This window comes from Natator depressus, chromosome 2 (assembly GCF_965152275.1).
Source record: "Natator depressus isolate rNatDep1 chromosome 2, rNatDep2.hap1, whole genome shotgun sequence".
NCBI lineage: Eukaryota > Metazoa > Chordata > Testudines > Cheloniidae > Natator > Natator depressus.
The window spans coordinates 200,818,840-200,845,596 of record NC_134235.1 but is presented as its reverse complement, the minus strand read 5'-3'; the positions used below and the strand labels follow the sequence as shown (position 1 = coordinate 200,845,596).

The following is a 26,757-nucleotide window of genomic DNA, read 5'->3' as shown; positions in this document are numbered from 1 at the left end:
TTCTATAGAATCAATAAGGTAGTTTAGAAACATCCATGGATTAGCTGCAGCAAAAAAGTAGCATAGACAAATATTCATGAACAATACATTTTATTGAAGGCTGGACGTGCATGTCAAATACCCTTCCATAGCAAGGACACTGCTTATTTTTTAACAAAATAATTATCACTTTCTCACTGTACAGTTCTGTGAAGTCATATTTTAAAAAGAGATTCTGACCAAAACAATTCCCCTTTGATCTGGGGATAAATGCCATATACTAGGGAGCACGTGCTCGTAGAGTAGAAGCGTGAGGAACTGGAGAATCCATTTGATAGTGCGTGGCTGCTTGTGGAAGGGCCTGGACTTGTGGGTGATGATACCTGCCAATGGGAAAAAAAGAAAATACTTTACCGACCCTTCCTTCAATCTGATGGCAGAATTTTAACTGGGGTCCCCTGAGAGCCTCCTCCAACACATCACTGCCCCTCTGAAACACTTGCCTAATTCAAAGGAATTCAGTGGAGTTATACGTTTGTTTGGTTTTTTGTTTGTTTCTCCCTCACAAATGTCCCCTTTTTATAGATTTCAAATACTGGCAGGTAATTAGGGAGCTTCATTACACTAAACATCACCTCAGTGTTATATTAGTGAGTCTTTTAGAACAATATCACCATTGAACTTGAAATTAACAATGTATTCATTGATTTTCATGAATTAAAAAATTAGTTCAGGGCAGAATGTCAGACATAACGAATAAATTTATGACATTGTCCTGCTGGCACAAAAGCCAGACCTCTGTTTTAGGCCCATCTTGAGCATTCATTAAAAATGTATGGGGTTTGGGGTTTTTTGTTTTGTTTTTGTAATTTTTCCTTTTCTCACATCAAAAAGCTCTGGATAAACGCAGCGATCAATGCACATAGTCAGAGCTGGAGGGGTGAGAATGTTCCATCTTACTGTTTCCCTGTAGGTCCAGCTGCAGACAGGCTGAAACTGGCACAGCGTGGCCTGTGACTGCACCTTCTAGCCCTCCACTGATAAATAAGCAGGCTAATTGAATTAATAAACAGATAGCTCTTTTTCCTGCCAGCTGGAGCACCATCAAAATGTGTGATAAATTATCTGTCGCTGCTTTAACCACAGGGAAAAAAGGAAAAATTAGCTGCCTTAACCCTTCCTCCCTCCCACCCAAGCCCCCGGTTTGGTTTGGCTTCACCCTCCCCTCTCCTTGTCTTCTATACTTTGGCAGCCTTCCAAGGAGAAGTAGTTGTGAGTGGGAACTTATTTGGCCACGTTGATAATGGGTTATTAAGCTTCTAGACTGTGGTAGGATGCTAACATTCCATGCTCTGCTGTGGGAAAGAGAGATCGTCTGCTCCACTGGCAGGTTGGGTTCAGATCTGAGCCCGCTGCAATTTAAGCACACAAGATACTTGTTAAAAAAGTGGGGTGAGTGATGTGGTTCACTAGCTTAATACTGCAGTGTCGGGTTTCTCTAGTTCTCTCTCTGTTAACGCCAAACAGCTTTCAGGCTGCTCTGATATGAATTCACATAGCATGGAGGCAAAGACCAGGGCCTCACTATCCATTTCTCTAAGGAATGGTACAAGGTGGCATAAAGACAAATGGAGCCATCTAATCCCTCTCCCGCCCTGAGTTTTTCATGTTCTGCAAGCCTCTTGGTGTCATCACTTCCCGCTCTAACATCTGCTAGAAGGAAAAGCCTGAATCCAAATACTCCTAAACTGTGGGGGAGTTTGGATTCAGATACATTCGGATCCAGATAAGTTCCCATCTAGCTGCAACCTAAAGAATGGGTTACATCATCCTTGTCCACTGTCCACTCCCCCTGCACACAACATAACTGAGAGAAGGATTGTGCCTTTCGCGCACCCCCTCTTCTCTCCCGCCCCATTGCACCGCTGTGCCCAAATGGCACAGTTTATCCCTTAGGTTGTAAACTCTGTTGAGCAAAGACTTCCTTAATTACGCGTTAGCACTTCTGTTCTGCTTTTCTTCCACACACTTCAAAGCACTTGACAAAAATTGGCTAAGCATCATGATCCCCATTTTACAGGTGGGGAAACAGAGAAGCGGGGAGGTTAAGTGAGTTCCATAAATCCGGTAGAAGGTAACATCACCCACCTCTGAAACGCAGCCTCCTCTGAGGTGGAACAAGCTAGCTATTTTACAACTGCCACGTTATAGTACTGGCACAGCATGTAGTAGTGGAAGCAAAGAATGACTTCTCTGTTTCAACCTGTAGGGGGCATATTAGGTAGGTAGGATGAAAATACACAGTTGGAATTTGGCTGAAGTTTATTTTATATATTTAACTTACAACTGTTAAAGTTTTATTCCCAATGTTGGTTACAGCTGCTGTGTTCTTTTTGGCCTATTCCAGCTCACCACATCCCTTTTGCCTTGCTATGTGCCACCAGCCATTAGCTTCACAATGAGAAAAGCAAGCCTGGAATAAAAAATGTTTTTAAAATCTCTCCAAACCTTATCTTTCTGAAGCATCAGGAAGCTAGTGCCACTGTTAGTTACTGAGAGTGCTGAAGTGTGAGATCACAGCATTACGATCTTCGTCAGAATGTGACTTTTCTGGTGCATGTGTCAGATGAATATCACAGTGCTGGTATCAGAAAGACTAACCCTGATGGCTAATAGAGAGGCTGAGAGAATAGACAGGGAGCTGCATTAAGCATCAAAACAGGTCTTTATAAATGCTTCCTTCCACCCCCTTTCAAAGACCATGAGAGTCGAGGAAGGTGGTGGAGAAATTGGGTCCCCGGCGTACCTTTCTAAGGATTCCATTGTGCCACCTAGCATAGCCCATAGTAAGAAACGGTGAGCTCCAGGAGGCAATCTGCATGTGCCATTACAGTCCTGTGGGAGGGACATTATTCTGTCTCACATGAGTTTGGCAGGTGCTGCTGGCCAGTGCAAGGTCGGGGGAAAGGAGCTATGACTCCCACTTCCTTCCCACTTCCATTGGGGCACTGCATTCCCTTCAGGGAGAGAGCAGTCTCTGTGCTCCCCAGAGTGCAGGGAACTGCAGTTCTGCTTGGCCCTTAATGCTGATTGTACAGGGGAAGGCCCTTTATGCCCTCCTGCCCACACAATGTGCACCTGCCTTTTCTCCCCTCTGTTGCATGGTGCACTTGGGAAAATTGTGTGAAGAGAGCTCTTTCCAACCACAGTGAACCCACACAAGAGCAAGGCAGGATACCTTCCTTGTTAGAGGAGAGACCCTGGCAATGTGTCAACCAGAGCACTTGGGGCTGTGGCAAAGCCCTAGACATCCTGCACATGTGCTGTAGCCTCCATTATGTGCTATAGGGACGCCAAACTGCTTCTTACAGTACAAAACCATGTTTACACCTGGCTGTCCTGAGCGCTAGCAGGATGACTTAGGGACTCACCGAATGGACAGCACCCTTGCCTCCCTAGAATGAGGAAAAAGAAGGGGAGCAGGAATTAAGCAAAGACATGTTTAGATCAGGCAAGTGTGATTTAAACATGGTTTATCTAGTCAATGTGTATAATGGGGCACAGCCATTTAAAGCTGCAGACAAATACGTTGTACCATCAACAGGACTATGCTGCATTTAAACAGTGTTAGTATGAATCAGTTCAGAATGGGTCAGCAGGTACATTTTTCCTCCATTGTAGATGGATCTCGATTTATACTGACAAATCAGGCCATGCAAATTTGGATTCATATTTTAAAAGGTTACTTGCCTGGAAAGTTTATTTTTAGCTTAACCCTGCTGTATTGTTTTGAAAGAGAATATAACTGAGGTACAAATAAACAGTGTATATCGCTCTTTTTTTTTTTCCTAATGAAAAAAAAGAACATTTCTGCTTTCGACTATGTGGTTATTGTGTGGAAAGATTTTTCTGTTAAAATATTATAAAATGTTTGTGTTTGTCTATAATGTCTCGTACTTTACATTTCTTAAAGTGGATTTGTGACCCAAGAACCCCTGAATGCCAACTGGCAAGAGGGTTACAGGAATATCTTGATTCTGGTATGTAAACTTCAGTGCACCAAAGAATGTTGTGTGAGGTCGTAAGTGAAAGCTGAGGTCACACTGGTCATTAATATCATTGTGAAATATATGTACAGACACTATGTAAGGAGTTATGTATGTATATTAGAAACGTTCTTAGAGTCTGTATCAAAGTATGAGTCACCGGCAGAGGTGAAAAAACAGGTTTTCGCTCAGACAAGATGTTTATTCTCCTGTTTCTCTGATGGGATGTAAATTAAGCATTGTAAGCTAACACAATAGATACCTATTTACACACAAAGTAAACGAAGAGACATGCAGTCAACAAGGAAGCAGGAAAAATAGGCCACAGATGGTTATTCTGTCTCTGAATACAGACAATAAACTTTAGGAAGTATAAGTAGAAAGCAAAGAAGACACCCTCTTATCCTGCATCTAGGAATTAAACGAGCAGTGTGTTTACATTCATGAAAATGGGATCTCAGCCAACCTTGGTTGAAAACTCTGTAGAGAACTTCGGGTGAGATAAACTTCTTTAGAGAGGAGCTTAACTTGTTAGTCAAGTTTAGTCTCTAGAAAATGTGTTATGATATTGTTTTACATATAACCATTTGATTTCAATATTCTTATTCACTATCACTTGAATCTTTGATAAACTTATTCTTGTTTTCACTATAAATATATCTAAGTGCTGTGATACTAAGCAAGGCGCTGATTCTGAGTTGAATCATACAGGCTGGTGTGTACATTGTTCCTTTGGGAACAGCAGAATTATAGAATTGTAGGACTGGAAGGGACCTCAGCAGGTCATTTAGTTCAGTCCCCTGCACTGAGGCAGGACTAAGTATTATCTAGACCATCCCTGACAGATGTTTGTCTAACCTGTTCTTTAAAATGTCAAATGATGGAGATTCCAGAACCTCCCTAAGTAATTTGTTCCAGTGCTTAGCTACCCTGACAATTAGGAAGTTTTTCCTATTGACTAACCTAAATCTCCCTTGCTGCAATTTCAGCCCATTACTGCTTGTCCTCAGTGGTTAAGGAGAACAATTTATCATCCACCTCTTTATAACAACCTTTTTACTTTCTTGAATAGTGGTATTTCTGTGAATGTTCAGTGGAGAAGGGGCTGAATACTCCAGGGGAACCCCTCAAAGGGACTCGGAGGTGGGGGTGCACCTGTTGTTAACCTGCAAGGCAAAGTAAGGCATAGCCCAGAGGAGAGTGCTTGGTGGCTGAAAGGCTCGTGGTGTCAGGGAGCTGACACCCAGTTAAGCACAAGCAACAATTCCTCATGCTGAAGGCAGGGGGCTAACAAGGTGACTTTCAGTCCTGGGTACCTTGAGGACTGTCACAGGATTAAAGAACAGTGATGAGTTATTGCATATACAGTACTGGGGTGGGGGGGACGTCTGAGGGAAAAGAAGCTTGTTTATGGATGAGGATTGGGTTGAAGGAGGAGGTATGTGACTGTGCATAGGGCTTGGGGTGGATGTGGAGCACTGTGTGTCTGTACCAAAGTCCTGTAGCTTGAAGGGAGCAGGGATTTGTGAGGGAGAGTGTTGTGGAGTGGGGTGGTGAGAGACATGGGAGCGATCTGGTGTGGCATAGGGGGGAGATGTACAAGGGGACACAATGGAGGTGTGAAGAGAAGCTGTTAAGAGGGAGGGCACAAGAGACTTTGGTCTTTGCATGGAGCCACTGAGGGGACAATACATATCAATCCAGATAGCTATTCCTATTAATAATTATCCACACTGACATATTTATTTAAGAAACAGACAAATTTCCAAAAATAAACTTGGTTAAATTAAGGTTGTTAGACTGTATCATCTATAGCTACATCCCATGCATCATGTGTTTGGATATTTACAGAGAGAGAGAATAAGAATATTGTACATAGGAAATCATCAGTCATTGGACTATCAGAGGCAGGTAATTGAAAGCCATCAGTTTAATTGCAGTTATCGTACTTTATTCCTACTGGAATTCAGTCTAAAAACATGAAATAATCCTATAAGAATAGTATCACTTTTTGTTTATCATAATGTTGTTTCTCCAGAAAAATCTCTAAATACTTTACAGACTATACAGTATATTTAGGGACCACTTAGTTTTAGAAATGAAAAATGACTTCCCCTGAAACTACATGGGAATGTTAGGTAGGCAAAATCTAATTACCCACGTTGAATTAGTCAGGACACTAGGCAAACAAACATCAATACTCTTTGAAACAGTGTCCTGGGATCTTTAATGGCTGTAAGTAGTTATGGCCTTGGTTTTCCATTTCAGACACTCATTGGTATAATCTTGAAACAAAATCTAAGAATCTGATTGTATCCTGTGTATACAGCAGTGGATTTGTGTGTGTGTGTGTGTGCATGCTTCCTTGAGTACTGCCACATCTGGGATTAAAACTATAAAATGTAGTTTTAAAACATACGTGCAGCAGATTTTGACTCTCCTAGTGCTCCTTTAAAATGTGTTTACTCCAGTAACAAGTTTCCAAAATTACACCTGCAAAAGCAAAACTCAAGTCTCACATACTGGTGTTCAATCTCCGGAATGAGGATGACTAAATATGATTAGTGTTAATAGGTATTATGCAGATGGAAATAAATAGCTATCCTCTTCTACCAGTAGCCATAGAGTCATGCTTTCAGTGAGTTAGTGTTTTTGGTTTGAGAATTCAGCAAGGGAGTATAATATTCTCAACTTCTGTTTTCAAGTGCAAGGATACCATGAAGAAGTTGCTCAGATACCAGGATAATGGGCATGGGATAAAAACCTGAATACAGTTCTCTTGTGTGCGTTATGTGAAAATATATGGGTTGATTTTTCACGATGCTCAGCACCCAGACCTCCTACTGACTTCACTTAGAATAGTGGATGCTCAGCACTTCTGAAAATCAGCCCAGTAGGATACATCCCTTTCTTTATCTGCCAAAAGCGCACATCAGAGGAAAACATATCCACCATTTACTTTTTTGGGATTCACCCCTAGGGGAGGACAGGGAGTTTCCTCTGTCCCCATTCCCCTGGAGTTATGCTCATAGAAGTAGGTTTAATCTCTGGTAGGAGCTCAGTTAAAGCTCAGCCATAGAGACTGCTGTGGCGACACTGAAGCAGCATACACCCATGATGCTCTGTCTGTTTGGGGGAAGTGCTGTTGGTCCCCTAAAACAGTGGGGTTGTGGCTGCTTGACACTGTTACAACCTCTCTTCCCTACGTGGGGTGGATTTCTGCAATCTCTGATCCACCACTGCTACAGCCATAGCTATATAGAGTTCAAACCATAGAGCATTAGAAAATATTAGACAGAGATCCAAGCTTCAAAACTTGGACCAGAATACTGGATTTGGATCAGAATCCAAATTTTTACTCCCTGTGCCTAGTTCAGGGGTGCTTAGATTTGGGGTGTCAGTGCTGTTTTTTAGAGAAAGAAACCCAGAAATGGACACGATACTCCAGCTGAAGCCTCACTAGTGCCAAGTAGAATGGCACAATTACCTTCTGTGTTTTACATACACTACTCTTGTTAGTATGACCCAGAATAATATTAGCCTTTTTTGTAATTGCATCACATTGTTGACTCATATTCATGATCCACTATAACCTCCAGATCCTGTTCAGCAGTACTACTGCCTAGGCAGTTATTCCCCATTTTGTAATTGTGCATTTTTTCCCCTTCCTAAATGTAGTACTTTGCACTTCATTACTTTGTCTTTATTGAATTGCATCTTGTTGATTTCAGACCAGTTCTCCAATTTGTCAAGGTCATTTTGAACTCTAATCCTGTCTTCCAAAGTGCTAATAACGCTTCCCAGCTTGGTATCATCCACACATTTTATAAACATAATCTCCACTGCATTATTCAAGTAATTAATGAAATACTGAATAGTACCAGACCCAGGATAGACCCTGTGGGACCCCACTAGGTACATCCCCCAATTTGGCAGCTAACTATTGGTAACTCCTCTTTCAGTATGGTCTATCAACAAGTTTTGCACCCACCTTATAGTAATTTTATCTACACACGTTTCCCTAGTTTGCTTCTGAGAATGTCCTGGAGGACTGTGTCAAAGAAATTATTAAAATCAAGATATATCACTTCCCCTACTATCCAGTAGGCCACTAACCCCATCAAAGAAGGAAATTAGATTGATTTTTGGCATGATTTATTCTTGACAGATCTATGCTGGCTATTCCTTGTAACCCTATTATCCTCTAGGGGCTTACAAATTATTTGTTTAATAATTTTTCAGTATCTTTCCAGGTATCGAAGTTAGGCTGACTGGTCTATAATTCCCCAGTTCCGTTTTGTTCCCCCTTTTAAAGATAGGTACTATGTTTGCCCTTCTCCAATCCTCTGGGACCTCACCTGTCCTCCTTGAGGTCTCAAAAATAATTGCTAACAGTTCCGAGATTCTGTCAGCTAATTTCTCAAGAACCTTAGGATGACTTGAATACATCTAACTTATCTAAATATTATTTTATCTGTTCTTTTCTTATGTTGGCCTGTGTTCTTTCCCCCTTGTAATTAATATTAATCATGTTAAGTTTCTGGTCACAATTACCTTTTTAGGGAAGACTGAAACACAATAGGTAATAAACACCTCACCTTTCTTGATGTCATCTGCTATTAGGTGGAAGACCTGCACTTTTCTTTGTCTTTCTGTTGCTCCAATGTATTATAGAACTTCTTCTTATTGCCTTCTATGTCCATTGCTAATATAACTCATCTTGTGCCTTAGCATTTCTGATTTTGTCCCTACCTACTTGTGCTAATCTTCTGTATTCCTCCTTAGCAATTCATCCACGTTTCCACTTTGTGTAGAATTCCTTTTTGATTTTCACTTCATTGAAGATCTTCTGATGGAGCCATATTGACCTCTTACTATTCTTCCTATCTTTCCTGCACATCAGGATAGTTTGCTGTTGTGTCTTCAGTATTGTTGCCTTGAAACTGCCATTGCTCCTGAACACCTTTTCATCCCCTGAAACCCTATCTACCAGTTCTCTGAGTTTATTAAAGTCTGCTTTTTTGAAATCCATTGTCTTTATTCTGCTGCTCTCATTCCTTCCTTTCCTTAGAATAATGAATAATCAAATACTGGATAAAAATGGAAATAATAATGGACACACATAGGCTGAATTACAAATATTGTGGGAACCTTAACTTTGAATTTCCTGAGTTCGGTGCAAATAAATGTCAACTTTAACATTTCACAAATATCACTTCTTGCATTTAATAATCAAGAAACACAGAGTGTGTTTCAAGTGTATTTCTCCAACATATTTCTGTCCCTGTTATAGGGTATTTATTCATCAAAAATGGATATAGAATACATTAACAGGGAACTTATTTTTCTAAATAATTGGAAGTCAAAAATATTCTATGCACAGGAATAATGATGCTTACCTCCTTTATAAAGTGCTTTTGAGATTTACAGATGAAAATCCCTAATAGAAGCTAGGTGTTATTACTGTTATTATGTTGGTACTTCCATTTTGGTCTAACCTACACTTAGGCACTCCCAAAACAATGGACATCCCTTCAGCAATGCTATCACCAGTGGATGGTACTTTTGTGATGAACACCATTGTGCTATTGTAGCCACTACCATTGTTCAACTTCCAAGTGTGACACTTCCGGAAATAACAAAATGATAATGATCGGTGTCTGAAGGTCTGATCTTGTGAGATGATGTCATCAACTTATATGGATGGCAGTAGGAGATGAAGCTACACAGCACACCATAGGTTAAGGCCTGATCTCAGAGGTATTAAGGTGATTACTTCGGAGGGTACATCTTTTGTGTACACTGCAGTTTGTTTTATTGCCGGTTTCATTGTTTTCAACTGATCTCTATCACTTCTTAAAGATTAATTCAATTCAGCAAGTTTGAGTTTGGGAGGACAACAGAGTTAGCTTTTTATTAGAAGCTGAGATGTACTGTAGACTTGATGGAAATCCAGTTATAGTGCTGTTACAAAATCTTACAGAGTATGTAAAAGAGCTCAGAGGAATGGGAGAGTATAATTTAGATGTGCCAAACAGCCTGAGAGTGAGTCATAATAATAATACCTAACTCTTATGTATTGCTTTGCATCCATATATCTCAAAACGCTTTACAAATGAGGTCAATATCATTATTACCATTTCACAGACGGAGAAACCGAGGCACAGAGACCTTGCTTAAGGTCACCCAATTAGAAGATTAGCAACTTGTGTCCCCTTTCTCTTAACTTTAGGACAATGTGATTTATGGCTGGATCCTGCATACCTCGTATTCCTCAAACTCCTCCTGAAGACAGAAGGAGTTTTAAGTGCACAGGAATGCAGGATCAAGCTCTCAATGTGACTGTGAGACTCTGTACCTTGGGGGAGCTCCCTGCACCCCCATGTTCATCCTTATAATATGATTGTGTGGTATCCAGTGCAAAGTTTGTCATGTCGGATGTCTTCAGAAGGCTCGTGATGCACTGAACATTGTTGTTATAGTAATGTTATAGGTTGTAATTTCATGCATATAGTTACGAGGCTGAAAATGTGTCCTCGTGGCTTAAAACAAGCTCCGGCAAAACTCTCCAGGAGCAGAGGGGCAGTTCACAACTCATCAGGGCATGTATGGGACAAACCCAGCCCAGCCTCACAGGAACAAAGGACACTGGCTTAGGCAGCAACAAAGGATCTGTTGGACTCTCGAGTGAGTCACCCCCCTTCCCTTGGTCAGTTTGGAACTACGATGAGGTAATTCTCACCTGACTCTGAAGGTGGGGGGCAAAGCCAAGAGGGAAGAAAGAACATGATAAAAGGGAGAGACATTTGCCATGCTCTCTCTCTTCCCCCTCCATCTACAGACACCACCACCAAGTGACTGAAGTGCTGATCAAAGGGGAGAGCTTGGCTGAAGGGCAACCAGCCAGCATATGGTGAGAAGCATCTTAATTTGTAAGGGCACTGAAAGTGTTAAGATCAGCTTAGAATGCATTTTGCTTTTATTTCAGTTGACCAAATCTGACTTCTTGTTCTTTGACTTATAATCACTTTAAATCTATCTTTTGTAGTTAATAAATTTATTTATTCTACCTGAAGCAGTGCATTTTGTTTGAAGGGTGTCAGAGATTCCCCTTGGGATAACAAGCCTGGTACATATCAATTTCTTTGTTAAGTTGATGAACTCATATAAGCTTGCAGCGTCCAGCGGGCATGACGGGACACTGCAAGATGGAGGTTCCTAGGGTTGTGTCAGGAACCGGAGATATTGGCTAGTGTCATTCGGTTGCACAATGCTTGCAGCAGCTGGCCAAAATTGCTCACTCACGTAACTGGGAGCAGCTTACATGCTAGAGGCTGTGCATGAACAGTTCACGAGTGGGGGTTTTCACAGCAGAGCAGGGTAAGGCTGGCTCCCAGAGTCGAGGATTGGAGTGACCTAGCAGATCACCGGTCCAGATAACAACAGGGGAATGTCACCTACAATTTGCTTTTATGAACTTAAATGGCATGAAGATTTGCAAAAAGTGATTTCTGCTATTTACGGTATGAAATATTTGTAAACAGCCAAGAATTGAGTGAAATTTATTCTCATGTTCCCCCGTCACAATCATTGCATGAGGCAAGGAGGAAAATCCATTGTGACACTCTAAAGTACCCTAGGCCAAATTCTGCTCTCAGCTTCCCCATTGCAATACTATTAGCTATGGTAGTTTTGTGTATGAAGGACATTGCAGATATTAAGCTGATACTACAATTGGTCATGTTTCTTGACTGATGTTAATGGGATTTAGGCATGTCCACCAAGCAGGGGAAAGGGACAGACCGCTTGATATATTTATATGAGTAAATAGGACAAACTGAATTAGAATTAGAAGAACATCAATATTCATATCCTTATTGCTTCCTTGCTGTCCTAACCTGGAGTACTACTGTGATAGGAGCTAGAGAAAAAACAAAAGATAAATAAGACAATACAGTTTTATTTCATGCAGTGACTGAAGTTTAGATCAAAATAATTTACTTACATTTCTTTTCAACAAAAATATCTTTTAGAAGGAAACAAATATTTTAACTGATTGGTTTTTTCCGTCCACGGTTCAGGTTTGGTTTTTTTTTTTTCCAACAGAAAATGTCTAATGCCAAATTATTTTCAGTTTTTAAAAACCTAGGGATCAGAAAAAAAAAATCTGTTATTTCACTTTTGGGTTCTTCTAAAAACACCAATTGTTTTCCACAGGCGATGTTGGGGGAAAATTCCTGTTGGAAAAAAAATGGCAGTTTTTTCAACCATCAAGTTATTGATGTTGAGACACAGGAGAAAAAAATGGCAAAAAAGAAGTAAAGATGTCAGACAAATTGCAGATGCATGCAGGAAACCTAATTTAATTTCCAATTCCTCATCTTAGTCTCCGCTACTCATTTCTGCCAGGGGCAGGGTGTGCTCAGTGATGCTCAACAGCAGTCCCTCTGGTTAACTAATGATCCGCCATGAGGGGCTATTAAAGAAATGTCCTGCAGTCCTTTTTGGCTAGGTGACTGGTTACTCTGAAGTGAGGCATCTAGAGGTGTAATATAAGGTAAGGAAACAGTGTGGGCATCTTCAGGAATGTGGATGCCACCTACTCTCAGGAAAAAATGGCAGAGTTCCAAGTACTCACTTGTCTTCTCTCTTAGTCCAGTTTTCAGAATTGCTGAGCATCAGGATCTCCCTTTAAAATCAGTGGCATAACTTCTGCTGATGAGAATGGGAGCATGATTGGGTACTTGATCGTATCTTTGTTTGAGTCCCTTTGCCTTGAAATGCACTAGAAAAGATGTAACTGTGGTGCCATCACATTGTATTCTACGCTACAATAAAACAGCAGTTTGGAATTACAAGACCCAAACGAACAACAAAACTGAAGTCTCCTCTCCCACCCCAACACATACACAATGCAAAGAGTTTATTAAATTCCGGGGATTTTTCCAGCGCTCTACAACACAAACAGTTGATCTTGCTGAAGACAAGGGAAAATGTTTATAGTTCCCCAAATGTTCTAATTGGCAGCAGCCTCTCATTAATGAAAAATAAATTGCCCTGGGGGTGTGTGTGTGGGTGTGTGAAGTGTGAAGTTAAAGGAACTCAGAGGCTGGACAACCCGCTGTTGCTGCACTAGGACAGGATGGGGGAGATAGCTGGTTTCTTACCAGGATCCAGATCCAGGGCAGCTGGTCCACCCTCCCAAAGGGAAACGTGAACAAGGAGCTTGTAAAATACACAGACCAAATGGAAATTACTCCTATTGACTGAAACCAGCTGTATGTCAGGCTTCTCACTGTCTCTCTTGATTTGCTATCACAAATAAATGGATGTGGTAGAAGGGACCATGGAAAGAAAACAAAATATTGTATTCTGCTTGAAGTCATGCCACAGTAATAGCCACAGTTTTTGCAGCTAAAAGAAAACGTTTCTTTGCAAATTAGGTCTCCCTTGCCCCGTTTTTGGCTTTGAAAACTATGCCATTTAGAACAAGTCATACTGTAGTTCAGCTTCAGAGTGTTTTGACAAATACAGTGTGGGCACATTTGTTAGGTATTCATGATATATAAAAGTGCTGGCTAACCGGAGTTTTGAGGGGGCTACATTTTGATTTTGAAAACAACTAACTTTGGCACTAACTTTGCTGAGCTCAGATAGGAAGCTGGTCTTAGGTAATCCAATGTGAAGACTATGTTGGTGTGACAACATGGCTAATACGTTGGTACCATCCAATAATTGAGGGGGGAAATTCTTCCGCCTTTAGCTATCATTACAGTGAACAAAAGAACCTTATCCTGCAATACTTACTCAGATTAAACTTCCTTCGGCTAATGCTGCATACCCTAAAGTGGGAGAATTAGAAGAATCCTATTGACATTAACTGTAGCTTTGCCTGAGTTAGAACTGCAAAAATCAACTCCAGCATCATTAAAAGACATGAGGACAGCACCGATGCAGGAATTGGCATGCAACAATGACCCACAGCTAGCATTTGAGCTTTCAGGCTCAGACACAAAGGACCTTAATGGCAAGACCACACTTAACTAATAGTTTTTTAGTTTGGTGGGAGGACAAAAGGTTTGGTCTTATGAGGTAAAATATTGTAAAGTGACTTGTGTTCTTGGGCTCTGAAATTTAAAAGAAGGGTCAAGATTCTATTTCTTTGAGGCAATAAAAAAAATGTCTGTAATACTGGATGGTAAATTAGTGTGGATCTTTGTTCAATGCATCATTTTAGCAGGTATTCTTTTTTTAAAAAAAACACGACTGCATGAGACTTTAAACTTAATGAGCCGACTAAGAATAAAAGAATGCTCTTTTCCTTAACAGCATAGTAGCACAATCATATGAAAAGCTGTAGCTGTTAAATTATGATCTAGATAGTTAGTGTTCTATAGGTTTTGACTGATAATGACTGGAAAACTAGACTATAACATAACAGACATTGAAGGTTGTATGAAAATCACTATACTTAAGTCAAGAAGCAAAATCTAGAAAAAAAATTATAGAACCGGACACTTTCAGGTGTCAAGAGTTTCTACAAATCTGGAAATATGAACCTCTAATAAATGTATTATTGATTTCAAATTCTCTCCCCCCCTCACCCTTTTTTTCTGTTTCAGAGGTTGAAGGCAGCATTGACTCATCATCCTGCAGCCATGTCAAATGGAAATATGAACACCATGGGCCATATGATGGAAATGATGAGCTCCCGACAGGACCAGACACCACATCATCATATGCACTCACATCCACATCAGCACCAGACACTGCCACCTCATCACCCATACCCACATCAGCACCAGCATCCAGCACACCATCCTCATCCTCAACCCCATCACCAGCAGAACCATCCACACCATCACTCCCACTCGCACCTTCACACACACCCGGCACATCACCAGACCTCTCCACACCCGCCACTGCACTCAGGTGGACAAGCACAGGTAGAACCACTTAATGAGCTGTCATCTTCTTCTGTTCTGACGCAAGTTTAAAAAAACAGATCACATGCGCATGGCTTTTCAAAAGCAAGTCAACTGGCTGCTAATAGATTTACTCTGTTGTTGGCTGCCAGGTCACAACCTTACACCAAGCTCTAGCTCAAAAATCCCAGATCAAAACGTACTTAGAAACAAAGAAAAGAATGTATTTCAAATGTCTAATTTTCTACCAAAAAACCCCAAAGCTTGTTCAAGCCATGATCTCTGCAAAGTGCCAAGTGTACATTTATGCTGTTGATATGTTATGGAGTTTGGCACATTGTGTAGCTTGGCGCACTAAGATACATCCACACTGCATTTGAAAACAGGGACTGGGTCCACAGACTTGGGCTGGCGCTATGGCACTAAAAACAGCTGTGTAGACATTCAGGCTCAGGTTCTGAAGCCTGGGGAAGGGGACTGGTTTCAGAGCCCGAGTGCAAACATCTATACAGCTGGTTTTAGCATCCCGATCCGTAGACCCAAGCTCTGAGACTCACTGCACAGGTTGTAAAACACCGTGTAGACATAGTCTAAGGAGCTTGGCCGACTACTTGGCAGCTCATGTTTTAAACTGTTCAATACACTCTGCCCTCAGAGATGGTCCCACAAGCCCCAATGAAGTAAATGGCATTGCACATGCATATTTGAAGGATGAGTTTGACCCTGTATATATTTTATTTGTATATAATATAGCAACTTCCATATGAAGTATCACAAGACACTTTATAGTGAATGTCAATCATAAGGCTCAAAAAATAAGGGTGTAAGTAGAGATGGCTTCAAACAAAATCTGCAGATCTGCGTACACCTATACTTTGGTTCTGGATCGAAATTTTGCTGCTGGCCCTTATTTCAATCATGGGAACCAAACAAAAACTACAGTCTGAATACTTTTCCATTTTGGTCACATTCGGATCCAAATCCAGACCCCAAGTTTGCAGTCACTGCCTCTAATTTTAAGGCAAGAATTAAAGATTTGAAGTTATTAATTGTCTTGTAGTGAGAGAGTAGTAGTTCCAGATACTGTAGATAGATCAGATGGAAGAGAATTACACCTGTAATTAGAGCTGTAGAGAATTACAGAATGGAGACAGAGGGAAGGCCAAGATTAGCCTGGAGAACAGGTGAGGATTAGTAGGTGAATATTATGTCAGAGAGAGAGAGAGGATGAAGCCAGTTGCTGGAGAAAGATTTAACCCAGAAAGGTAATTTTGAATTGGATTCAGATGATGGGAAGCCAGCGAAGGTGATGGAAGATGAAGGTCTTGGAGTGAAAGGGTTGTCTTGCTACAGCATTCTAAACTCCCTGACATTTAAAGAGTAGGAATTAAGAAAAACTATTAGTTGAAAGAGGAAGTAATGAACTCACAACTAAGGATTTCAGCATAGGCAGAGCTGATGTTAAGAGGACTTCTGGCCATATTTTAATGTGGTGAAAGACAGACAAGCCAGGGAGATATGAGAAGAAAGAGAAGGCCCTTGGTCAGCCATAGGATATCAGGCCTGGAGAGCAAAGTTCTCATCTGAGTTAAGAAGAATGGGAGTGGAGTCATGGATACAGAACAAAGAGGACTTATTATTATCCAGGAGGAGTTAAATCTGTGAAGCACTTAGTTGCTTACAGATACCTCATAGGCAGCTCTTAGAAAAACTTACAAGACATTAAAAATAAGAGGATTTGACATCCCACTGTCCAACTACATTAACTATTTACTGACATCTTGTTTTACTTTGTTACTGCTCTTGCTGCAAGTTGGTGGTATTTCCCTACAGTATTTACTAATGTAAAATGTTATGAATTCTGTTGTTTTTCCATCTATTAATTATTTTTTCCAGAGCTCTTTAACAACTGCAGTAAAAGACCCTATATAATCTTATAACATAGAAAGCAAAAGAGGTGTGATCTGGCTGTCCTTGAAGTCAGTGACAGAGTACAGGTAATCTTGGGGCTCAGAGCACTAGACTGGGATTCAGAAGATCTGGGTTCCCCGCTCTGTCTTTGACACTCTGTGAGCTTGGGCAAGTCACCTAATCTCTCTGCACCTCAGTTCCCTATCTTAAAATGAGGGTAATAATACTGACCTGCTTCACAGAGGTGTTGTGAGGACACATTAGTTAGTGTGTGTGAGGTGCCAAAAGCTTCAGATAAGATTGCCAAAGACAGACACAGACTAAACATCCAGCCAGGCTGCCTGAAGGACCTAGCTAGAGATTGGTCTGCATGGCACTCCATTTGCAAGGAGGTTCCATCCCTGTGGGGATTTGCCCTGAGGTGCTGAGCTACTTCAGTTGAGCACCATAGAAAAGTCTATAAATAAATAGCAGAACTCCCATTGACTTTAAACAGGAGCAGGATAGGGCCCTGATTTGAGCTACCAGTATATTGATGAATTGACTACCAGTGAAAAATAAATGTACAAAATGTAAGGATAATAGACCATTCAGCCTAATGAGCTAGTGTATTGGCACCCCCCCCCCCTCTGTTACATGACTCAGGATTTGGAGCTTCCTGCTCTTTACTTTAATGATGAACTGTTGTGGGGCCTAGTACCCCATTGGCTGGATCTGATTCCATGGTGAACACTTCAAGCCTTGGTGGAGCTCACTTCAAACAGGAACATGAAGTTTGGAGCACCCACAGTGGAACTTGAGACTGTGGGCATCAGCTGATACAGAGACGTCTTCATCTTGTAAACAGGCATAATTGTCACGAAAGGTTGAGAACCACTGGCTGGAGGCTAAGTAGGATCTATAGATCAGCTGCTTCCCTTGACAACACAATAGTCTCCTCCTGATACACAACAGCAATAACGCGTTCTGAAAGGAGGCATTAACAGGGATAAAAGAAGGGTTTTGCGAGTAATAAATACAAGGTTATTACTTTCTAAACCCATCCATAATCACTCGGTATCGGCCTCTTTGAGGGTCAGATTGCTTCAGCGGACACATTAATTTTATGGTGCATTTTACTAATTATTAACTTCCTTTTTCTCTTGAGCCTGATACTTCAGTTCCACGCCTCCTGTCAAAGAAAGGCATGATCTGAATTGCTGTGTGCTGCATGCCCCCTTGTCATAACTTCCATTATTCTACACCATGCCCTTGTGTAATGTCAGAATTAATTGCATGCTTTTCAACAGGCATTTTAAGACACACATGAACCTAATGAATTATGTTTTGCTAAAATGAATGAACGAGTACTAATCCTGTGTTAAGCTGCAAAGAATAGAGGAAAGTATTGGATCAAGGATCAAGGTAGAGATAGTCATTTAGTGTGTCCCTTTCTGAGTGATAGATGTTTTGCTTTGTGGGAACTGTTTTGCCTCGGGTTTTACAAAAATGATGTGAGTATTGTTATATTTTTCACATTGAAATTTCTTTCGATCAAACTTGCCACCATGACAACTTAGGCACAGCAGGATCGTTTACATTTTGTTTTGTTCTTTTTGCCATTCCGCCGCTGTGTAGATTAGGATACATGATAAGCAGCCCTTAAAAATGAATGAATCCTAATGATCCTTATACATCCTCTTTCTTAATGGAGCATACAACACATGGGGTGGAGAGGGAGCCCTCCTTGGAGAATAATGCTTAGACAATTATCAAGATAAGGCCTAATAGACTTCAGGGTCGTGATATATCTGGGAGGTTGAATCAATTATCCAATGTGACATCATTAGTGATGCAACTGCAGCCTTTCTAATTAATACTTGCCAGAGATGGAAGGAAGATGTTCTGTTAACTGGCTCTTGCTAACCAACTACTGATCACTTCTTACTGAAAATTAAACTATTCACTATTTATTCAGAGTAATATCACCTCATAAAAAAAAATTCTATAGCTATATGTTGGCACAGCAGACCCGACTGACAGAACTGAGAGACAGAAAAGCTTTTTATGCCGGATGGAAACAGAGAGAGTAACAGGCGAAGGAAAGCTTTTGGTGTCCAGAAACATAAATAACCAATCTTTGAAGTCTCAAAAGGTGGCGTATGGAGAAAGTGAAAGGCCTTTGATGTTATGTTGTCATTAAAAGCGATCTTTGAGGCCTCTACATTTCAGACGTGTTGCTAAAGAGGTAGCAAGCTCAGCCCCAGTGGATGGGGAGCAGCTGGCATTACTCAACAATAACCTCCTTTAGCCACTTAGCGGGCACTACATGCTAAGGGAAGTCCCAAACATTACTCCACCACCACAATGCTAGTAACTACAGTGACTGCGTCTACACTAGCAAGCTGTAATTCTCCACTGGTGCAGCTCCACCAGTGGTAGCGACATTGGAGACTGGAGTGTGGACATGGTTTATGGCTTTTTACCAGCATGTGTGAGAACTGACTAATTTTAAAAAAATCAGTTTGTAATAAACATCCCGTAAATAGTATGTCCTCACATTTTTTAAAAAATTCCTTCTTTAAGTGAGTTTTTCCATTGGGGTTTTTCTGCTCATGTTTCTTTTTATAAACAAGGGAGAAACTAACCAGCTACACAGGGACAAAGTGAAATTGCCTGTACACAAAATGCTGCCAATGCATAACATAAACAAACTGGAAAATAGAATAATAATGCTCACTGACTTCTGTCCCTGACAGTGACCTTTAGACTAAAACTTTCAGACAGAAAAGTGATTTTGCAAGGGGATGGCATGCTTTGATTGACACCTGGGCGGCAGACAGATGGTAATTACCTGAGTTGAAATGTAGGGCTCAATCCTACAACTTGCTGAGCACTCCCAACCCCTAAAGTCACCAGAGACAAGTTGCAGGTTTGGGCCATTAGCCAGCATACCAGGATTAATTCTGATTGACAGTTCAGGCTTCCACGGAGTCCTATATTCCACATTGACACTGTAGCATGATTAAGGCTGGGATTTTCAAAGGTAAGTAAAGGAGTAAGGCAATTGACTCCCCTTCACTTTTAATAGGAGCCAGTCACCTAAGATCCTTAGATGCCTTAGATAATCCCAGCATAAGGTTCTAATAGCACTACCGCTGGCCTCTCCAAAGATGGGTACGATACTTGAACATACATTAAGGAACATGTGAAACAGAGATGTCCTAAAACTCTGAATGGGATGAAAAAATCCCAAGGTTTCCAGTCTCTCGCTTTGATTAATTAAAAGTCACTGTGAGAAGCCTGACATTTCATTCTTCAATCAGGTGCTTTCTTTGTCACAACTTAAATAAAACATTTTAATAACCAAAGGGGGAAAAATAATTTCCCTGGCTGCTATTCAGGAGCCCATTCCAAAAATCTCCCCTTAGCCATGTTGGCTTTTTGTCAAAGAATAATTTAAGTGGCATCTGATGGAGTCTTTCTACTTGTGCCACTCTCATATCTTGCCAGAAAGTCTGCCATCTCAAAATACACCCTGGTCGTATTTTTGTTAAATGTCAGTTGACATCACTTTTTATTCCTTTTTGGAATTCGCAGCATCAACTAGAGCCCATCCACGCACCATCAATGTTGAATTTGTTTTTGTTGTTTTCCCGTTAGGTTTCACCAGCGGCACAGCAGATGCAGCCCACTCAGACAATACAGCCGCCTCAGCCCACCGGGGGTCGCCGGAGGAGGGTGGTGGATGAAGACCCAGATGAGAGGCGGCGAAAATTTCTGGAAAGGAATCGAGCGGCTGCCACACGCTGCAGACAGAAGAGGAAGGTCTGGGTGATGTCACTGGAAAAGAAAGCAGAAGAACTCACCCAGACAAATATGCAGCTTCAGGTGTGAGCTACTGTCTATATCCCCAAGACATAGAGGCACTGTTTACATTCAAGGGCATTTGGTACACCACCAGCTCCTGGTTGTCATATGTGCTACCGCTGCACATTAGATTAATAATGAGAACACAGACATACTTAAAGTTGACCAATCAAGATATACACTTGTAAATGAAAAACACATTTTAATTTCAGCAAAACCAGCCAGGAAAAGCTTGGGATTCAGAGGCTTTACTGGACTGAGTCATATATTTATTTATTTTTCTTGTCACTCTTTTTATTTTTTTTTAAGTGACCGTAACTCAGCTATAAAAGGCTTCTTCAGAAAAGGGTATGCAGCTAGTCCTAATTCAAAGACAGCGGACACGATTATAAATAGAATGGCCCGGTGGTAAGAAAAAGAAGGGAACAGAATATAAATATAGTCTGAAAGCGATAAGTGGTCAAAGTGCAGGCAGCCTCTGCACCAAAGGCACCTTGATTTTGTCTGATTAACGGCTGCTCTTGCAGGTTGCTAGGAGTCAAAAGCCCATGCCTACTATGGCCCTCATTTTAAATATGGAGGCATGGCTTATCTTAAGCAGAGTAGACTCTGCTCTGAAAAAGTTGTAGCTTTTCACACTGGGACTCATCCCATCCTTAGCAGCAATGGCACATTCCAGAATCTAGATGAGAGCAGCCATGTATTGTATTGTGGAACTCAGAGAGCCATATTTGGTCTGTGGACCATGTTTTGGCCTCCACTGGTGGCACCGGGTTTTCTAAAGGGATTAAAGTACTGAAGAAAGGGGTTCTGGGGGTGATGATGAACAGCTAGCTCACAGCACATGCTGGTTGGCATCAGTACATCTACAAGCCAAGTTGCATTCCGTGAAGGGAAAGTTAAAAAAGAATTACCAGAATCATAGAATCGTAGGACTGGAAGGGACCTGGAGACGTCTTCTGGTCCAGTCTCCTGCACTCATGGAAGGAATAAGTATTATCTAGACCATCCTGATAGGTGTTTGTCTAACCTGCTCTTTAAAATCTCCAATGATGGAGTTTCTACAACCTCCCTGGGCAATTTTTTCAGTGCTTAACCACCCTGACAGGAAGTTTTTCCTAATGTCCAACCTAAACCTCCCTTGCTGCAATTTAAGCCCATTGCTTCTTGTCCTGTCTTCAGAGGTTAAAGAGAACAATTTTTCTCTCTCCTCCTTGTAATAACGTTTTATGTACTTGACAACTGTTATCATGTCCCCCCGCAGTCTTCTTTTCCACAGACTAAATAAACCCAATTTTTTCAGTCTTCCCTCATAGGTCATGTTTTCTAGACCTTTAATCAGTTTTTTGCTCTTCTTCCGACTTTCTCCAAATACTCCACATCTTTCTTGAAATGTGACCCAATTTGACTCATATTTAGACTGTGATCCACTGTGACCCCCAGATCTCTTTCTGCAGTACTCCTTCCTAGGCCGTCATTTCCCATGTGTGCAACTGATGTTCCTTCCTTAGTGGAGTTCTTTGCATTTGTCCTTATTGAATTTCATCCTATTTACTTCAGACTATTTCTCTAGTTTTTCCAGATCATTTTGAATTTTAATCCTATCCTCCAAAGTACTAGCAATCCCTCCCGGCTTGGTATCATCCTCAAACTTTATAAGTGTACTCTCTATGCCATTATCTAAATCATTGAACAGAAACAGACTGAGAACTGATTCCTGCGGGACCCCACTTGATATGCCCTTCCAGCTTGACTGTGAACCAGTGATAACTACCCTCTGGAAATGTTTTTCCAATCTGTTATGCACCCAATTTTTAGTAGCTCCATCTAGATTGTATTTTCCTAGTTTATTAATGAGAAGGTCATGTGAGACAGTATCTAAAGCCTTACTAAAGTCAAGATATACCACACCTACTGCTTCCCCCCAATCCCCAAGGCTTATTACCCTGTCAAAAGAAGCTATTAGGTTGGTTAGATATGATTTGTTCTTGACAAATCCATGCTGACTGTTACTTATCACCTTATTACCTTCTAGGTGTCTGCAAATTGATTGCTTAATTATTTGCTCCATTACCTTTCCAGGTATCATATTGCTTCTATATAAATCCATGGTATGCCCACATCTTGAATACTGCGTGCAGATGTGGTCGCCCCATCTTAAAAAAGATATACTGAAACTGGAAAAAGTTTAGAAAAGGGCAACAAAAATTATTAGGGTATGGAACAGCTTCCGTATGAGGAGATATTATTAAGATTGGGACTTTCAGCTTGGAAAATAGACAACTAAGGGGTATATATAGAGGTGTATAAACTCATGAGCGGTGTGGAGAAAATTAATAAGGAAGTGTTATTTATGGCTTCCCATAACACAATCACTAGGGGGTTACCGCATGAAATTAATAGACAGCAGGTTTAAAACAAACAAAAGGAAGTGTTTCTTCACACACTGCACAGTCAACCTATAGAACTCTTTGCCAGAGGATGTTGTGAAGGCCAAGATTATAACAGGGTTCAAAAAAACAACAGATAAATTCACAGAGGATAGGTCCATCAATGGCAATTAGCCAGGATGGGCAGAGGTGGTGTACCTAGGTGTACCTAGCCTCTGTTTGCCAGAAGCTGGGAATGGGCATCAGGGGATGATTACCTGTTCTGTTCATTCCCTCTGGGGTACTTGGCATTGGCCACTGTCAGAAGACAGGATACTGGGCTAGACGGATCTTTGGTCTGACCCAGTATGGCCGCTCTTATGATCATAGGTACTGAAGTTAAGGGGACTGGTCTGTAATTCCCTGAGTTATCGTTATTCCCCTTTTTTATAGATTGGCATGATATTTTCCCTCTCCTATCTTACTGGACTTTTTGAAGATACTTTCTAATCACTCAGATATCGCCTCAGTCAGCTCCTTGAGTATTTTAATGTGTATATCATCAGGCCCTGGTGATTTGAAAACATCTAACGTGTCTAAGTAATTTTTAACTTGTTCTTTCCCTATTTGAGCCTCTGATCCTACCTCATTTTCACTGGCATTCATTAAGTTATACATCAAATCACTACTAACCTTTTTGGTGAAAACTGAAACAAAAAAGTCATTTAGAACTTCTGCCATTTCCACATTTTCTGTTATTGTTTCTGCCCCCCGCCCCCCCTCCCATTGAGTAATGGGCCTACCCTGTCCTTGGACTTCCTCTTGCTTCTAATGTATTTGTAGAATGTTTTCTTGTTACCCTTTACGTCTATAGCTAGTTTAATCTCATTTTGTGCCTTAGCCTTTCTTTCCATCTTTCCTTTGCACCAGGTTAGTTTTCAGTGGTGCCTTTAATATTGTCTCCTTGAGAAACTGCCTGGTCTCCTGAACTCCTTTATCCCTTAGATTTTCTTTCCATGTGACCTTATCCATGAGTCCTTGAAGTTTGTTATAAAGTATAATTTTTGAAGTCCATTTTCCTTATTGTGATGTTTTCATTCCCTCCTTTCTTTAGGATCATGAAACCTATCATTTCATGATCACTTTCATCCAAATTGCCTTCCACCTTTATAGTCCCCACCAATTCCCCCCGTTGGTCAGAATCAAGTCTAAAATGGCTGTGCCCCAGGTTATTTCCTCTACTTCCTGAAACAAAAAGTTGTCTCCAATACAGTTCATGAATTTATGGGACATTTTGTGTTTTGCCGTATTACTTTTCCAACAGATGAGTGGGTAAAGTCCCCCATTACTACCAGGTCTTCTGTTTGGGCTATTTCTGTTATTTGTTCTAGAAATATCTCAACCACTTCTTCCTGATTTGGTGGTCTGTAGTAGACCCCCTACCATGACATCACTCCTTTCCCCCCCCCCTTTTAATCTTTATCCAGAGACTTTCAACTGGTCTGCCTCTCACTTCCTTCTGGATCTTAAAACAAGTGTATTCTTGATGTACAATGCAGCACCACTTCCTTTCCCTACCCCACCCCACCCTTCCTCTCGTTCCTGAATAAGCTGTACCCCTCCACCAGTATTCCAGACATGAGACTTATCCCACCAAGTCTCAGTGACACCGTGTGACAGGATCCCTAGGGTACAACTGTAACTGGGGTACCGATGTACCCACTTAACCCTCCAGTCTGGTCTGTCTCTCACAATGCTTTGCTAGTGACAAGCAACAAATCCCTCCATGCACTGTTATCACTCAGTACAACAACACACAGAGCCCCACATCCAGCTAAATTGCATGAATGCTCCCTGAACCACTCACAAATCACACATAGGCACCAGCAAATCTCCCAAGCCCACATCCTTGCACCCAGAACTGTACCATCTTGCCCTGGTCAGAAGCCTGACCAGTATAAGTTTATTATCCAGTCTGACCCTTCCTCGATGTGGAGAGTACACACACTAGCCTTTGTAAACTTAGCTGAGAATTCCCAAGCACTTGAAGCAAAACACTGTTTTAGGTAAAATATAAAACAGGTTTATTAACTACAGAAAGATAGATTTTTAAGTGATTATAAGTGGTAGGCACAAAAGGTCAGATATAGTTCCAAAGAAAATAAAAGCGAAGTGCACAGTCTAAATCTTAAACCTTATTAAGCTAGGCAGTATTTCAATCAAGCAGTTTTCCTCACCCCACTGGATGTTGCAGATAGGTTATAGTTCTTAATACATAGGCTGCCCCTTTAAGCCTGGGACCAGTCTCCTCAGTTCAAGTCTTTGTCTTCCCAGCATTCTTGTTGCTTCCAGCACAGGTGGGGGAGGAGAAAGGCAAAAGCATGATGCCAATGTCACCTATTTTGTATACTCAGTCCATTTGCCTGGAAAACACTAGCCCCAACATGTCCTGGTGGGCTTTGCTGAGTCACAGAGATGAATAATGCCCCACTGTGTGATGCGTGCACAACCCTCTTGCAGCATTGTAAATCCCTTGATTACAAATCTCCTGCTGATTAATGGTCATTTAACACCTCCTGGGAGTGAGTTACCTCCTTTGTTGTCACTGGAGAACTAGCAGAGGAGACACTAAAACTTACAACATATTTCAGTGTAATACAGCAAAATCGTATAACTTTACACACACTAACGATATACATATTTTGACAGAAAAATGGGTTTCAGCAGATCATGACCTTTCATATGCTATCTTACATGGCATGCTTTGTATGAAATATATCATAATTATATGACAGGGTCAATATGGGTATTTTGGGGTGCTGCTTTGAGTTAGAGTGCCACACACCTATTAAGTCATAATTCAGTTTATGTACTAATTCTTCCAGTTCTTCCCCATACGCTTTGCATTTATTTATAGACATCATTGCATCTGTCACCATAAACCCAAAATGGTCAGATATCAGTGCCTTTTCAAAAATATTTTCTTAGTTCTGAATGCAGTGAAGTTTTTTAGAATTGTTTTCAGGTTCTTAGATTTGAAACTTTGCAAGGCTGTTATGTTGCATATATACCCCTGGAATATCCCCTATACCAGGGTGAGCTTCCCATAGCTGGCTACCCCAGCATTAGGAACATTTTGTACCAGCAGAGCAGCAGAAAGGAGCCACAATGTTGCCGAGGATCAGTCTTGTGTTGCCAACAGTTTAGTTTTGAAAAGTAAAGAAGAATTGGGGGGGGGGGGCTGTTCTTAGTTTTTGTATATTTTAAAAAATTAAATGCCTAGGCCTTTTGGGATAGGTGTAAAGAAAGGAATCCCCTTTTCCTTCCTAACTATACACCCTGTTTCTATTGCTTATGTGGTGTTTTTCATCTATGTGTGAAAGAGAGAAATCCATAGAAATCTCCTTGGCTCTACCAATGCTTTATAATCACCAGCTGGTGGGGATTGATGTAAGTGGAAGTTTCTGGAGATAAATTGGACAATCATTAAAAAACAAATGTGTTTTTTTAATGTGAAATCAGACTGTCCTAGGAGTTGTTAAATTTACAGACACAACCTCAGTCAAAATTGGGATTAGAACAGATCAGGTGGGAGCAATTCTTAGACAAACCCAAACTCCTTTAATTTTAAGAAGGAACCAATCCCTGCACTCAGTTAATTAAGAAAACAAGGTTTCA

General features: G+C 41.0%; 1 protein-coding gene and 1 long non-coding RNA gene across 6 annotated transcripts in view; one reads left to right on the top strand and one right to left on the bottom strand.

Moving 5' to 3' along the window:
• Window positions 1-26,757, top strand: part of CREB5 (cAMP responsive element binding protein 5) — a 348,228-nt gene that overhangs the window by 316,667 nt on the left and 4,804 nt on the right. For all 5 annotated transcript variants that reach the window (XM_074945730.1, XM_074945732.1, XM_074945729.1 and 2 more), the window contains 2 exons: window positions 14,648-14,971; window positions 20,504-20,731. In XM_074945730.1, the coding sequence (XP_074801831.1) occupies window positions 14,648-14,971; window positions 20,504-20,731 (552 nt within the window). The remainder of the gene's footprint in view (window positions 1-14,647; window positions 14,972-20,503; window positions 20,732-26,757) is intronic.
• Window positions 2,168-26,757, bottom strand: part of LOC141983049 (uncharacterized) — a 114,351-nt gene continuing 89,761 nt past the window's right edge. The window contains exons 3-4 of the long non-coding RNA XR_012638280.1: window positions 20,466-20,683; window positions 2,168-2,242 (exon numbers count right to left, since the gene is read on the bottom strand). This is a non-coding gene — a long non-coding RNA (uncharacterized LOC141983049). The remainder of the gene's footprint in view (window positions 2,243-20,465; window positions 20,684-26,757) is intronic.